Genomic DNA, 16,220 nt, shown 5'->3' with positions numbered 1-16,220 from the left:
CACTTTGTACTCAGTCTCTCTCCTGATCAGGGCAATGTATTGGCATGTCTAAAGAGAAGAACCTGACCTAATTTACCAAACTCCTCCAACAAAGGAATCCTGGCAGCTATCTTACAGCTACTGTTTAGGCTGGAACTACCCAGCTGGACTGAGTTTTGACTAGGAACACATAAGAGAAAAAAACTCCAAAACAACTATTAGCAAGAGCCCTGAACTGTCCAGTTCTACTGGATATCTGGTGAAAATACAAAGCAATACAAACACTTGTCACTTTAAGTTGTCTAGATAAAATATTTTACACAATCTGAGAAAGCATTTACTGTAATGTAGCAATATATCTTCAGGGGGAAAAAAAGTATCATTCTTTATGTGCCAATCACTTTGAGATCTGGCTCCCACAGGAAGACTAAACAAATATCCTGATAAACTAATGTGGCATCATTCTAAGTAGATCATGGATGGATGTGCCTCTTTCACTAAGTTTAACAGTGTCAGCAAAAAGATCCCGATGTCATTCAGGATACAGAAAACATTTGGCAGAACCGTAAGGACTGAAGGCTTCTGCTGTGAGAACCTAAATAAAAGGTAGCACTTGGCAGAAAGGAGGCACTTTACCATCGACTAACATTAACATCAATGCTTAATATGAACCAGTGATTCATTTACACGACTGCTGAGACTCAAATGCAGGAGGAAAGAAGCATGCCTCCTCATGTATCTCCAAGTAGAAAAACTACCAGGCCGTTTCTGATTTCACACCAGAGAAAATGAGATTCTTTCTGTAAATCAAAGTGGTAGACTGAAACTGGCCTAATACCCCAATCAGCAAACCCCTCTGTTGGATGACGGCCCTTCAGAACAAATAGCTTGTCAATAGTTTAAAATGTAAGTGAACTTTTGGGCCCCTGACCACTGTAAAAATAGCCCAACACCTCCTATGCTGTAGCAAATAATACGTGAGGCTGTAGGAGAAAATTGTTATCATTTTAAAACTCAAATATGTCTTCCTGAGAACTGAAAAACAGAGACCATCTTTTTTTTCCAAAGACTGTATTCAGTCATGTCCAACTGTGCAGTGAATTTTGAAAAGACACAGTGATGTTACAGGAATATTGAATTGTATATAAACATCTTTTTTTGCATGCTTTTGAGTAGAACCAGAATTTCATAATGATTTTTGTGCAGAGAACGTTTGTATCCATTTGGATTTTTCCTCTGATTTAAGAGCTTAATACACTGTGAAAATGTCAATAGTCATGAGAAAAGAGGCAAGTTTTACATTTTCACTGAAAGATGGGAGCCTTCAGGGTCATATTTTACAAACACTACACTGGGAGACTGATTCTGCTCTACTTTAAGAGAACAGCGGGTGACTTACAACACCGATTCAGTGTAGCACCTGCTTTCCTTGGCTTTTTATTATGAGTTTTTTCTTCCCAAGTGATGATTGGGCCAAACACATCTTTATGTGCATGGTTCACATATCTAGCTTTGCTAAGGTTTTGCCAAGCAAAACGAAGCAGTGAACATTTACAGCGTTTATTTTTTTAACAAGTATCTGCTTATTTCTTTATATTGATTATTTGCCCCTACACTTTTTCCTTCCATTTCCTCTCTTTTTAAAAATTCTTACATTTTCTTTTAAAAGCCATACAGTAGCGAATAAGCTGTCAATCGATGATTAACAAACCCAGAAAACTCTTCTTTCCCTAAAACAGTTGTCATTTGGCTCTGTGAGATATCACTAGAGCAGGACAGCTCTTGTCTATGACCAGCAGGGGGGAACTTCAGGTGGAATTTAGAGCAAAAACGCTAGTCCTCCAGTGCTGGCGTGATGAAGTTGTGGGCTCAGGAATTAGGTGTGCAGATACAGTTCACATATTACTGACACACAAAGCCATTCACGTGGCAAAATAAATAAACAGTTACTAACAGTGGACCAGCAGGCTGTTCAGTCCAGGAACTGGGGTAACTACCTTGGATGCCCAGCTTCATGTGCAATGCCAACTTCCTCCAATATTCCCACCCTGCACACAGTTCACCTGATAATACTATCATTACTTAGTGCCTGCAAAACTGTTCTAGTTTGGGAGAAAGTCTAGCTATGACCTCTCAGTAGAAGTCCGTATATCGCTGTTCAGTTTTCCAGTACGGACTCTCAGAAACAAAATCTACACTGAACTGCCTATTATATTATAGCTAAAATTCTCCTTCAGCATTGAAAGCAATGATGACAGGAGGACTTATGTTGGCTACATCTTGAATTGCTGTATACGTAGAACTACCATTCAAATATTTCAGGGAAGGAAGACCCTGTACCCTCAATTACAAGAGCAGAGAGAATCTGTCTCTACTGAGAACAAAAATAATGAATCTATATAATTAAGACAATTAGTTCACTCCATAGTTACCACCATTTCAACAGTGTCTCAAATTAATGGGATGCTAGATGTAGTGTTAATGTGATTCAGCTCAGTAAGCGAAAGAAAGCTCAAAAGATTTTTGTATTTAATATAGAGACAGTTCCCAACTGAAATAACATAAATTTTATATAATCTTTTCTATATATACCTCAGGAAGCATTCAATAATTTTCTATGATATTTCAAATATTTAATGTACATAGCCTAGCATTACTTTTAAACTTCTGAGATTTAGCAAGACCTCCAACCTGACCGATCAATGTGGGTTAAAAACAATGACAACCTCCTACTGACCTGCACTGCTCCAAAGTAATTTAAGCCATAAATCTACCTCAGATGCTTTGCAAAATGACCATCACTGTTGGACGTTTAAGGTCTTGGTCCTATATCTGATCTACATGGAACAACCTTGTGGTCGTTCAGAGTTCTTTTGAAATCATCAGGGATCTCTATGGATCCAAAGGTCCATCTGCATGGGAATGATTAATGCACCCATTTTCAACCTGTGGCCTGTCCATTGACTTCTTCCAAGAGGTCTATAAAAGGTAAGAAAAGTAACATCTGTCATAAATGGACTTGCATGCTTTATACAGAACTCCACATATCATGGAAAAAACTGCCAGACACCATATTCAGAAAACATGCCAGAAAAGCTGCCTTGATGTATAAAGCCAATTGACAATCAACAACATTTAATTCCTTTGCTTACCTTTAAAATCAAACTGGTAGATGTTTTTCAAAGATTCATGAAGAAAGTAAAAACTTCCTAGAGCCTGTAAAAGACAACAAAAAGAAATTATAAAAATATCTACTTTTGGCTAACAAAAAAGTATCATGCTTTCCAATTAAAAAAAAAAATAAGAAGAAAATAAATACTAATATATAAAATTCCTAATTTTTACATTTTCTAAGATCTTCAAAAATATTCCTTTGTTGCTTCTCTGAAGTTTCATAAGCCATTATAAAGAAGATCCTTAACAGCTGACTAAGCATGGTAAGGGCACAATTACCAGGTGTACTTTTAGAAAGACCAAATGGATGGATGCAATTAGTAATACAGACAAGTACCTTTCTAAACACTGAACACATCCCCACAATTCTTTTACAAAAGCCTGACAACTTCTGCTTCACTTTCAGAGCAAAACACATGCTTTTGGAGACTGCAGTACAGAAGCAAGAGAAGGGCTGAGAGAGTCAATAGCTTTTGAGAGCCAGGCACAGGTTTTCCATCTTCCTATCGAGTTGCGCCGAGTGAATGACTTTGCCAGCTGCAGAGCAGGCATAAGACTTAAAATCTAACAGAAGCATTGGGAATACTTGTACATGCTTGTACAGCTTTCCCCGTCCTAAGTGTTTTGAGAATAATTGTAATGACTTAACAGTACAGTATGTCCATCTCTGCTAGCTACACTTGGAGAGCAACTGCTACTCCTAGCTTTGGTGTGAAGCCTACAGAGGCAAGTATTTTCTCACAATGCACTGACCCAAAGAGAAAGAATATACCAATATCTAGTAGAGGGGATTAGATGTTTGAATACATGTTAAGTTTCTTGACACTGGCAGAACTGATGTATTTCTAAGTATAAGCAGAAACGGCGTTTAGTGCCCACAACAATACATGAAAAATTTGAGTTACTATTGAAAATAAAATACTATGTGTTCGTAGTCTGGATTTAGATAGGACTTACAACTCCTTCTGTTGATCTAGTCCTGAGCAACTTTTCTCTCTAGTTTTTTTCAAAACAGTGACCTAATCCAACTATGGAATTCTGTTACAGTTTTAATGATTAGTCCATGACCGAGTAAAGCATGTAAACATAGAAGTAATCTCTACTGCATTCAGAAAAGCTTATAAACTCCCATCCCAGCAAAACGATTTTAAATGGATACTGAAGTCCACCCATATTCAGCAAAACATTACTACCTCTTTCTTACAAATACTTAAGTAATTTCCTGGTTTCTGAAGATTTCTGAATCTTAATCCTGAGTCCATTATTGAAAAGAGCATCTTTGTTCAGGATACCACCTAAGCATACCCCTTAGTTGCACAGACACAAGCACTTTGGCCCCAGCATGGACAAGAGCTGAAATGCCATCTATCTTCAGACTGACCATAGTGCAGGGTGTGTTGTCTGGCTGGTGAGAACAGCAGTCAGCCTACTGTGGATTTTAGGACCCTCTTCTCTGCCACAGAGTTCCCATAACATATGAGGAAATCCAATCCAAGTAAGTATATATCCCTCATTTTCTGGATACCCACTCTCAGACTTCTGGGATCCAGTTTACAGAAGGCCTGAGTAAACTCAGCTGCAACTGGCACTAATAGCACTGTGCTCCAAATATACACATCATAGCAGAGTGAAAATAATGCTTGTTGCAAATCAGTGTCTTACACAAGTAAAATAAAGAAATGAAGAGCAGACCTTGCAGAGGCTGGTGAAGGAATGCTACATGGCTTACCACGTCAGGAAGAGCTGGCCATCCCTCATCTGGTCCAGTACCTGCCACCCAGACAGGGCCCAGCACATCCTAGACCTCTGTGTTTTAGCTAGGCTGTTTCAGAGACATGCGCGAAAGACAACATAGAAAGACAACCCTCTTAGCATAGAAATGACTGTTCCTCCACCAGAACATTTTCCAGGGTTTACAAGTTACAAATGTAGGCCATGCCAATTTTCTAACTTGCACCTAAAAACCTCTGCAGAAGTGGCTTCCACAACCTCCTGACGCAGCCTGACATAATTTTTCCCTACCCTGAAACTTACAAAGTTTCCTTAACAGGGACAACCCTCTTTGCCTTCCAGCTCCAGTCTTTTCTTCCTATCCTCACAGCAGGGACCCCTGCTCCTTTTCCAGTGAACCTCCATGGACTGGAAGGGTGCTAACCTGGGGTGCTCAAGCTGAGACAGTCCCATCCTGGCTCCATTTATGCCATGGAAGCTTTGCCAAAATTTCACCTATACATACTGAGAGCTTGCTGCTTGCTTTTACTTCTTCACAGTCATATAAAATACACTATTATCATCCAGTTATAGAAGAGAGTAAAGGAAAATCAAGCGAGAAAGGAAAAGGTACTGTAAATAGACTTTATAGTGGAATATAAAAAAAGTATAAATTTTAAATGAGAACTTGATGAGCCTTTAAATACATCTGATGCACTCAACAGAAATTGAGGGGGGAAAAAAGGAGCCTGCCACTAGATAAACTCTTGTAGAGAAGTATAAAAGAAGCAACGCTTTAAACAAAAAGGATGGTTTAGTTTTGTTTTGTCTTTTACTGCTATAACGACAGAGACCCTCCTGGCAGAGTAGTGTTTTGGTTCAGTGACTGCTGCATTATTTATGAGACGCTGCACATCCAGAGATTAAACATTTGCTGATTTGTCAAAAGCACAAACATGAGGTCCTGCCCATCTCCTTGACATATTAGTCCATCCAACAGAAAACACTGTCACACATTTAATTGATGAGTACACTTCCCTGTGACCCAGTCAGCTTCCTTTAGGTCTTTGGTTTTCTTTTTTATAACATGCAGAAGGCAAATAAGAAAATGCAGGAGACACTCTTGTAGAGGACTCAAGGTTAACTATACCGCAACAAGGACACACTGCCAGAAAAAAAAATAATCCTGATATAAGATAAAAACATTGCCACCCGATATTTAATTTCTAACTGAAGAAATTGTCATTAGCAATAGAAAATGCTCCTGTCAAGCTAAACTTTCACTATAGTCTGGCCTTTGGATTTTAAAAACAGGACATTATTCTTAAATACCAGTATGTTTACAGAGAGTTGGGTTTTTTTTTAGAGAAAAGTATATTTTGCCTCTCAGAGAGCTAAAACTAGATAAAAGTCTTAAAATCACATGGAAGCTACAGGTAAAATTAAACTGTTGTACTTGAAAATAACTTTCCTAAACTCACTTACAAAGCCCCCAGTTAAAACAAAGAAAGAAAAATACAGTTCCTGTCACAACTTTAAATTTTGTGGGAAGGCAGCAAATCCTATGTTAAAACTGTCTGCTGCTTTCAATGCACATAGGCACTGCCCAGACACATCATCATCAAGGAAAAACACGGATGGAAGAAAGTTATTTTCAGAATTCTCCTTGATAAAACAAAGTTACAGTGAGGTTGATCAGAAATGGGGCCTTGGGATGGGGTTAGAACATGGGGCTCAGCTGTGGTACCCTTCCTTCATGCAGACTTGTGAAGGTAGTGACAGTGACCGAGTTCGTCAATACCGCTCGGATGAGTAGGCGTCTCCTAATGTGGCTCTGTATCACAGAATTTCACCTTATGCATAAGCATCTGATGTTCTTAACATTGACGCATTTTAAACGCACAGTTTTTATCCCACTGAAATCAGTGCGATCAATTATGAAGTAAAGTACTTCTAAGTGGAAGGACACTACAGCTGAGCTCTTACCCGCTTATTTATTTACAGAGCTGACCTTAGATAAAAGCTTACAAATATAAATAATTCCAATCTGAGCTGTCTCTCTCTATATATTACAGAAGAAGGAAAGTATAAACATCTGGATGAGTTCTCAGTCATAAAAATCTAGTTAACTATGATTAGTCTATTTTACTAGAAGCTATTATTTACTTAACAGAGTGCATTAATCATAGAATCATGGAATCACAGAATTGTTTAGGTTGGAAAAGACCTTTAAGATCATTGAGTCCAACCAAACACCACCATGCCCCATGTCCTGAAAGTCATGTCCTCTAGAATTAAGTCATTCTCCCCTCTCCTACTCTTTCTGAATTCTTCCCAGCTGGTCCATCTCTTTCTTCAATGTACAGGACAAAATCTGACACATAAAGATTACGCTTTGTTATATAATATTACTCTTTTAAGAACTCAGTGTAAGGATACAGTTTATTTCAGCTCCTTATATGGGCTTCAGAAGAAAAAAAAAAAAGAACCTCAGCAAGCATCTGGAAAACATCATCCCAAATGTCTCAAGTCCCCAAAATTTAAAAGCAAATGAAAAAGGGATCCTGGAATGGGAAATCCTGGGCTACATCAGCAACACATGCCCAATTCAGCCTACCTATAACAACTGTTTTTAAGGGAGCTTTTCTTCTTCTCATAATCTAGGATACATAGCAGAATCACGCAGGCTGGAAGGGACCTTTGGAGTCTCCAGTACAACCCCTGTCCAAAGCAAGGCTGACAACTGGGCTGCTCAGGGCATTGCCCAGATGATTAAAAAACCTCCAGGGCTGGAGACGGCCTCTGCTTTTGAAGCCTCTGTTTCAGTGTTTGACCACCTTCAGGGTAAACTTTTTTCCCTTTATTCTCATTGGAATTCCCCTTTCCACAGCTGAGATGGCAATGTAAGGCCAACTAAAAAAAAATATATTTGGAAATAGTGCCCTATCCAAATCAGGCAAAAATAATTTTAAAGACAGGTGAAAATTTAAATCTAGGCAACAGGATTATGAGTTCTGAAGCTTTGCTACCTAACATGTCAATATGTAAACCAAGAAGAACCAAGATGCTCCAAAACCTGTTTTATTTAGATGCCATAATTCTATTAAAAATAGTACTGCCACTTGTGCTCAAGGTACAACTTTATTTCTGAGCATCCTGATTTGCTCACTGCTTGACTTCTTACAGCTTTAACCTTGTTTTTAAAAACTAATTTTGCAGAATTATGTGGCAAAAGTTTGGTTTGATAGTCTACATTTGTAGCACTGAATGTCAACTAACTGTGCACAAAGAATGTCTGATAGTGACTAAGTAACACTGTACAGTTTCAGGAACTGATACTACTAACATTAAGATAGGCTTTGACTGTGCAATTCTAAACACACCATTGAAAAGAAGCAAAAATAGAATGGAATGGAAATTACGGCTATCACTATCTTCCGCATTGTTACAGACTTAATCAGGTTTATGTACATAAAAGTTAACTTGTAAAAATGATGGAGTGCAGTTATAATTCACTGCCCTAACACAACGAAATATAAGTGAAAAGAAACTTTCTTTCAGGGTCTCATGCCCAGGCCCTTTTCTTGAGGAGATTAGGTTAATTCAATTTATTTCTTATAAAATGACAGTTTAACAATAAAGTTAAATGATATTAATTCAAAGTCTAGAACTTTGCTTTATTTTCTTATTTACAATTTTAATGTTCTTTAGAAAAAGAAGTAGTGGCACATACAGTAGCAGTAGTACATACACTATCTAAGTAAAATAATACAGAAACACATTACAAATTAAAAACCACCCCAAACAGTTCAACGTTTAAAAATTTCAAATGTAGAGAAAGAAAACTTTGTTTGTTCCACTTTAAGGGTTGTTGAAATTGATTACTTCTGCTATTAGCACAGATCCTATGCCATCTGTAAGCAGGTCCTTTTACTAAAATGCAAGCCCAGAAGTGGTGTTGCGTATTGTACCTTACTTTCTCAGTTTCTGTTACATATATGTTACTGACTGCAGAACAGTGAATCAACAAATCTGCAAATATTTAAGCCCTCTTTATGACAGCCTTTCTAGAGTAGAAGCCTGAAAAATAATACGAACCGAGAGTCCCCAAAGTTGACTTTACTGTATGGCTGGGGAGGATGCACATTTTGCAACAGCAGGCCCCCCATGGGCAGTGCTTCAGTTATTCCCTGAATGGATGAATCTGTCGCCTTTCATCTCAAGCATTCAGAGCAACCTCGTTTCTGAGATTAAGGCTCAGACACAGCGCGACAAGCTCTTGGTAGCCACTCTGAACCCGAATTGTAGTGGTACTGCATGAAGAAATGAACAGAAGATGGTGTACGCTCTGCTGTATGTGTAATGTCTTACCAGAATGAAGTGAAGGGAGCAGCCACACTCTTCTCTGCTTGATTTTCCAAGTAGTCTGCAACCATAGACTAGTCATGGAAACTGAATTTCAGTAGCCCTGTTGCAGAGTGATGAATGGATAGCTCACAGTTAGGCTCAGATCAGAAAGTTCTTTGTTAGGCCAACCTGCCAACCCTTGGGTCTGTAACTGTATTAAAATCACCTTGTAGGCAGTAATACCAGGAGTTACTAAAAGTTCAGGAAGATCAGCACAACCTGCTGACCTTCAGGTGGTCACAGGGACCACACGTGTCATTTTCTGCACTGATCAGCCAGGTGGCCTTTCTACCTTACAAGTAAAGCCAGGAGCTGACAAAACAGAAAGGGCTTCATCAGAGTTTGAGTTGCGTACTTGCTCCCATAAGCATACCTACAATTCAAAGTAATACCCGTGGGTGTGAGGAAATACCACGCAGTCACTGCTGCTGGCTCTATTTAAATTTATTCACATTTTGCTTCATAGAGGAGTTTAACCATTGTAAATAGGCAGGAATGTATATATACACCCTAACTAAAATAGCAGAAAGCATCAAAGCGAAAAGTCACATAGGACAGTTATGAACAATAGTAATTTTTAGCTTGGCCAAGCAGCTTAGAAACGCACAAGAATGTTAGAACTGATTGCTGATTATTCTTCTGTCTCCCCTGTACACTATAACTAAACAGCTCTGCTGTAACACTCCTAAAATCAAATCGTTAGACCTGCACACAAAATCCTACAGGTAGGAAAATTTCCTCTGTGAACTCCTAGAAACTCTTTCAATATCACAACCACTAATTGTAGAGTACACAGCCAAACACATCCTAGCTTTTCAAAGCTTTTGTGTGACTGGCCCTTATGGAAACATTCAGGAACTCATCGAAAAGGCCAGGCAATTATCTTATGACCAATACCGTTACTCACAAACTGCCTTTTTTCAGGATGACAGAAGTACCTGCTTGTTCTTGCCATGTGCGTGTACAGAACTGTACTGCCAGCAGTAGAAACAGATATCAAAATTTAACTTACAATTAGCTCATGTTTATTAGAAGTGTTTTGCATCCCCCCCATCCCCCCCCCCCCCCCGCAATGTGTTATGGAGAAAAAACTAGGTATCTTCTCCCTGTTAGCAGACTGAAGTTAAACGTTCACTGCTTTTAATTAGGTGCCAGAATGATACTCCGTACAATAGTGGAAATGCCTTTCATTATTCCATGCAAAAAGACTCACCTGGAAAACCTGGTACTAATGGCAAGATAAACAAATTTGTTCTGATGGATTACACATCTGGCATTATTAAAAACGTTATTCCTTTGATTATACAGAAATCTTGCCGCAAAAGTCTAGAGATTTAAACAGCCATAGTTTTTTTAAACAGCTAATTGGCATAATTTCTTTTTAAAGTACGTCATTTCAACTGTGGAAATTTAATGCATAAAGGAAATACCTGAATAAAAGTTTAATTACTGTACAGAGTAAACATTTACTGCATTACCTCACTAAATGTGATAAAGTTAATATATAAAGATTGCTTTAAATAAATTTTAAATAAATTGCCAATGATGACACAGAAACTGTAATTCATGTAGTCATAAAATCCATAATTAGCTGTAATGAATATTTAAAGTCAAAGTTCAACCCAACTTTTTCAATGTTTAACCTACTATATCAATACAGTTCAAGGAATTCATTTATCATCGAACATGACAATGTCTGAATATTAATGAGCGTGGGGTACTGCTGACAGGAAGCCCTTATCTCTTACCAGTCTTTTTGGCTGTGCTGTACGTCAACAGTGTGTTTGTCGCGCCTGGTATTATTGATTACCTGCCTGTTTTGCTAGCAACAATTAAAAAAATATTTTACATATTTATAAACCTGAACATCAAGAGCACGTATTAGTTTCCCATTAGTAAAATGGAGTCTATTAGCTGCCACATTTCAGTCAGGGGAAACACGGCAAATGGGAAGTTGCAGCAGCTCCAGGCGGGCAGACAGTAACTCCGTGGCGGAGCACCGTGACCGGGTACCGTGCGGGGACGCCTTACCCGGTCTCACTTCTGCCGCCGTGAAGTCCAAGAGACTTCGAAGAGAAAAACCTGCGATGGGACACGGCGCAGGCCCTCACCTACTTCCCCTCGGCCTAGGCCCTAACGTAGGCCCCGCGGCCTCTCCGGCGGGGGCACGCAGGCCCCGGGCGCCGGCAGCGGCGCCCGCCTCGCCGCCCCGGCCCGGCCTCCGCCGCCGGGCTGCCCGCTGCGGGCCGCCAAGGGGCCACCGAGAGGCGGCGGGTGCTCGGCCGGGCCTCGCACCCCCGGGCTGGGCCCTGCCGCCTGGGCCGGGCCGGCGGCCTCCACAGGGCCCTGCCTGGGAAGGAGCTGCCGGCGGAGGGGGGGGGCCCGCCGGCCTCGGCCGACGGCAGGGAGCGCCCGGCCGTCCTTGGGTCACTGCGGCGGAACGGCTCTCAAATTCTGCTAGGAAACGAGCCACAGGCTACCTTGGGCTTCTGTGGCAGTCCAGAAACACTTTGTGACAGCTGCCCTTAGTTTGCCGTAAAAAGAGTTGATTGTGGTAGAATCGTCACTTTCCAAGGAATGAAGAAAGGGCACAAGGCAAGGACAGACTGGTCCGGACACACCAAAACAGCGACCGCCAAAGTAACCACAAATAATGTTTAAGTATTCGCTTGTCAACCCTATTCATAGGCTACTTGATCCAGCATAGCTAAATTAACACTAAATGTCTATTATTCATTCAAGGTTAGAAAACCAGGCTGCGTACACAGATCAACTCATTATAAAAGAGTCTATCACTTTTTATTTGCAAACAAATTAGGTGTCCAGCAATTTATCATTTCCTGAATTAGACTTATCAGTTAAAGTACATACAATTAAACTGCTATTGAGCTTTGTCTCCCTCCCCCCCCAACAGGCCTCATCTACCTGACGTGCAGACAGCCGGAGGCCAAACCAGACCATTTCAAACAATTACACACTACTTCTGCAGCTTCGTACCTCAAACACAGCTATCAGCTTAATTTCAACAGTATTTGAATAATTACACCTTTAATAAAGTGTAAAAGTGAGTGGGCTCCAAAGACTCAGTGACAAACTTAAAAAACTCTCTTGGTGTGCTGTAACTTGGTCTGTATTAAAAATACCTGCTTAGTTACATGTGAACCTCTCATTAAAGCAAATGGAATTGCTCACTTGAGAAGAGTAAAACCACTGGCAGGATTGGTACTGAAGACTCTCTTACTCCATAAAACCTAAAACAATGTTATGTATCATAATATAAACATACCTATGTTGTAAAGAGGCAACTCGCAGTACCACCACTTGCTTGCACAATTACTAGTATCTTAACAGTTTCTTCAGTGACCATTTCCCAATTAAGTCGATGATGCTGAAGCAGTGGAGACTTCTGATAAACAGAAGCCTGCAGGTATAGCTGGGGGGGGGGGGGGGGGGAGGGGGGGGGGGGGGGGGGGGAAGGGGTATCTAGCACTAGGTCTACCCAAATCCTGGTCATTAGTTTACTATAATTATATTAGACCCCTACCTGCAAAGATACTTCTGCATTTCTAGATTAATTTCCACATGCTGGTTTTGACTTTAAAAGTTCCAATTTGTTTGTAATCTATTTATTTTATGGACCTGCCAATTTTTCAGACTGACTCTGAGCCATACTGTTGCAGCTAGGCAGTGAAGTTACACTACTGACTACTTTGTGCCAGATGAATAACCTCACACTTTCCATGTTTCCAGCTCCAATGAGCTGTCAGAACATGCAGTGTGACTTCTAACCATCCTCAACTAATTTTAATGCCACAGTCTTTCCTGTTAAGTTGTAGTTTAGCAGCACCAGACGTATCTTTAACAGCTAGCACTGCTCCCTCACTCTTTTACTTCTTATTTCTTCAGAACAGTTCTTTTAAGCATGAGACCAATAGCAACTGAACTATCAAGAGGAACAGTCACTATAAATATATGACTAAAAAAATCCAAGTAATTAAAAACAAAATTATTGGGGTTTTTTTGTTTAATAATAGTCAAATTAAATGTAACTCAGGAAACAATTGATCCATGAGTGTTTACAGATAGTTTTATAATTTGGACTATTTATTTCTAGACTTATTGCCAAGATTTAGATGTTTTCAAATAGGCTTATCTGTTTAGGTTTCTAAAAAGGATGGACCTGTCTACATGACAAACTGGAGTAACTGTTTTAAAAATTCCAAGATATCTAAATCGCAAGTAATTTAGATGCTTAATCAAGAGACCATCATAAAAAAATAACTTGGCCTGGTTCTTATGGATACCTCGGCAACGTCTCTCTGCTAACAGCAATCATCAATAGTACATTTTCAGGAAGAAAATGAAGTCCCAGGAGCTCTCATTTTCCTGTTCTGAAGACTAACAAAATAAGTGATCTTCAGCTAACATGATCCACTTCTACTACCTTCTCTTTACAATTTCTTTACTGCATCAATATAGCAAATGAAAAATCATATTCAATGTTAAAGATTCTTTGAGACTAGTTAATTTAAGAAGGAAAGAAAAAATTAACAAATGAAAAGTCTGAGCTATGTATCAACATGTCTGGTAAGTAAATGAATGATCTATACGTAACCTACCACACTGGCAAAGAGTATTTAATACCACTTTCGATACTGACATATTTCACAAAAAGATTTAACATTTTAATTACAAATCAATTCAATTAAAACGAGTATCATACAGAGGTTCTTTTTCTTAAAACCAAGATTACTGACAGACCAAGGAGCCAACATGCGTTAATGTATGCTAAACAGTTAAAAAAATAGGCCACTTATCAATATTCCTGAACTCAGAGTAGAACCTTCACAAAGTCATTAATCACACTGTTATTTAATATTTCTATTACACAAGCACTCTGGAGGCCCCCAATCAGGATAAGAGGCACACAGCTTGGCTCCTCACCAATAGAAAGGGAGGTTGTCTGAATACAGGATTCAAAACTATAATTCAGGGCCACACTGAATTCTGCCCCAGCAACTTGTTAATAGGCCGGCCTGCAAGAAGTGCATGTGATCAAACAGCCAAAACCTCTGCTGAGGACTCCACCGATGGCTTCAAAGCCAGAACGAAGTAGACTGCACTGCTCTGAATATTCACTGGTTCTTCAGTATGAGAAGAGATAGAAATAAAACCTAATTTCTACCTGTAAGCATAGCCGACAGAATAAGCATCAAGTGTACCCAGAAAGAGATAGGCAGTTAACTGCTTAAATACTTAACAGTTATTTCAGTGTTAAACCTCACAGAGAGCCAAAAATATTCCCCAAGCAGTTGTAAAGTTCTTGATAAACAGAGCTCAAAATATTGTACAAAGAGCCAGATTTAGCCAGTGGATATTGTTAACAGTTCCTGAACCTCAAGAAACTGATCTTGAGTCTCAGATTGCAGAAAATAATACAAAAGTGAAGAATATTATTTTTCAGGAAGCAAGCTATATTCTATTTCACATTTATTTTTGTAATCATTTTAGGAGTGTAACCAACAGCAACAGAGACCAAAGTAGCACTTCACCTCTTCCAGAAATTTATTGCTTATTCCCATGTACTTCTATCCTTCCAGTACTGCACGAGTGAGTGCACCACGCAAACCGCCAAAGGGATGCAGCTGTGAAAAAGGCAGAAGTGATCTTAGCATGCAGCACATGAGATACAGCCACAGATAGAAAAGCATTAACACAGCCATGGAGCGCGATGATGGTGCATCATCTGGAACCACATTAACAATTCTGATCGCCCATGTAAAAGGTTTGACCACACTGGAAAAAGGCCATCAGAATGACAGAAGAAGATCTTGTCATGGAAGAAGTGACTAAAAGAGTCAGCCTCTGTATCTCAGCAAAACAAAGGAAAGCTGCAAATAAACCACAGATGAGGAGTAGCACTGAGGAATGGAAAGAATGATTTAAGCTGAAGAGCAACACTGACACAGGACAAAGCAGATCCAGACTGAACAGAAATTAATCTAGACTAGTTACATGCGTCTGTTAACCATGAAGAGACCGACTACATGGAATATCCTTCTGGGAACATTCCCCTGATCTGCGAGGGCAGAAGGGAGATGCTGTGAGGGCAAAGATCCCGACTAGTTCTGCAGCAAAACTTGACAGACGTACTTGAGCCCAGCAAGAAACTCGGGGCAATTGCTTTCAGTCTTTTGCTCCTACGAATCAGTGAATCCTTCACTACCAGCCAAACCCGGCATGCTCCTCTGGTCAGTAAGAGAGTTGTACACAGGAGAGCTCCGCAGAGCACTCTGGGCCAGCAGGCAGGAATAGAAATGCTCTGCATGAATCCCTTACGGCTTATGCACCTGGTAAGGTGGCTGATCTGCGCTGTGCTTTCACAACCAGTGACCAATCCCTCCCGACTGTGTTATATGAGGTATGATTTGCCTTCGGCAGTGCTACTGGAACTGGGATGCAACCTGGATGGCTTCTGATCAGATGGGAGGGACTGCTGTATGTTTAACATTTTACCATATTTTTCTCCTACTTTAAAAAAAAAAAAAAGGGCGCTTCATTTTGTAGGAAATTGGTAAGCTGGATGACTCTTACCCCATTTACTTGATTCTAAATAATTTTAATTTTAAAAACTTTAAATCAATTCAGTATTTCATTTATATTTTCTTACATAATACACTCAAGATGGTAAATTCAATTTGATGAGGAGACGTTACTGCCCATTTCATTTAGTATTATACAGGTCAACTCCAAATAGGAAAGTACCATGTGGTAAAAGGTTGTATTTAGCGTGTCACAGTCACTGGCGGTTGTTTTGTATCTCAAAGAACCTTTGTAACTGCCTCAAAGTAAGAGATGATTGATTTACAAAGTACCAAATTTCAAATTTCATATTCTAGGACTAAACAACAAATAATTGGACAAAGCTGTCCCCCTGTCTGACCCATCAC

General features: G+C 39.7%; 1 protein-coding gene across 3 annotated transcripts in view; it reads right to left on the bottom strand.

The window, feature by feature from the left end:
* INPP5A (inositol polyphosphate-5-phosphatase A) overlaps nt 1–16,220 on the bottom strand; it is a 259,792-nt gene that overhangs the window by 118,887 nt on the left and 124,685 nt on the right. For all 3 annotated transcript variants that reach the window (XM_049811311.1, XM_049811310.1, XM_049811312.1), the window contains exon 5: nt 3,132–3,195. In XM_049811311.1, the coding sequence (XP_049667268.1) occupies nt 3,132–3,195 (64 nt within the window). The remainder of the gene's footprint in view (nt 1–3,131; nt 3,196–16,220) is intronic.

This window comes from Accipiter gentilis, chromosome 9, assembly GCF_929443795.1.
Source record: "Accipiter gentilis chromosome 9, bAccGen1.1, whole genome shotgun sequence".
NCBI classification, from domain to species: Eukaryota; Metazoa; Chordata; class Aves; order Accipitriformes; family Accipitridae; genus Astur; species Astur gentilis.
The sequence above is the reverse complement of the archived record's forward strand: the minus strand, read 5'-3'. Positions and strand labels throughout refer to the sequence as shown.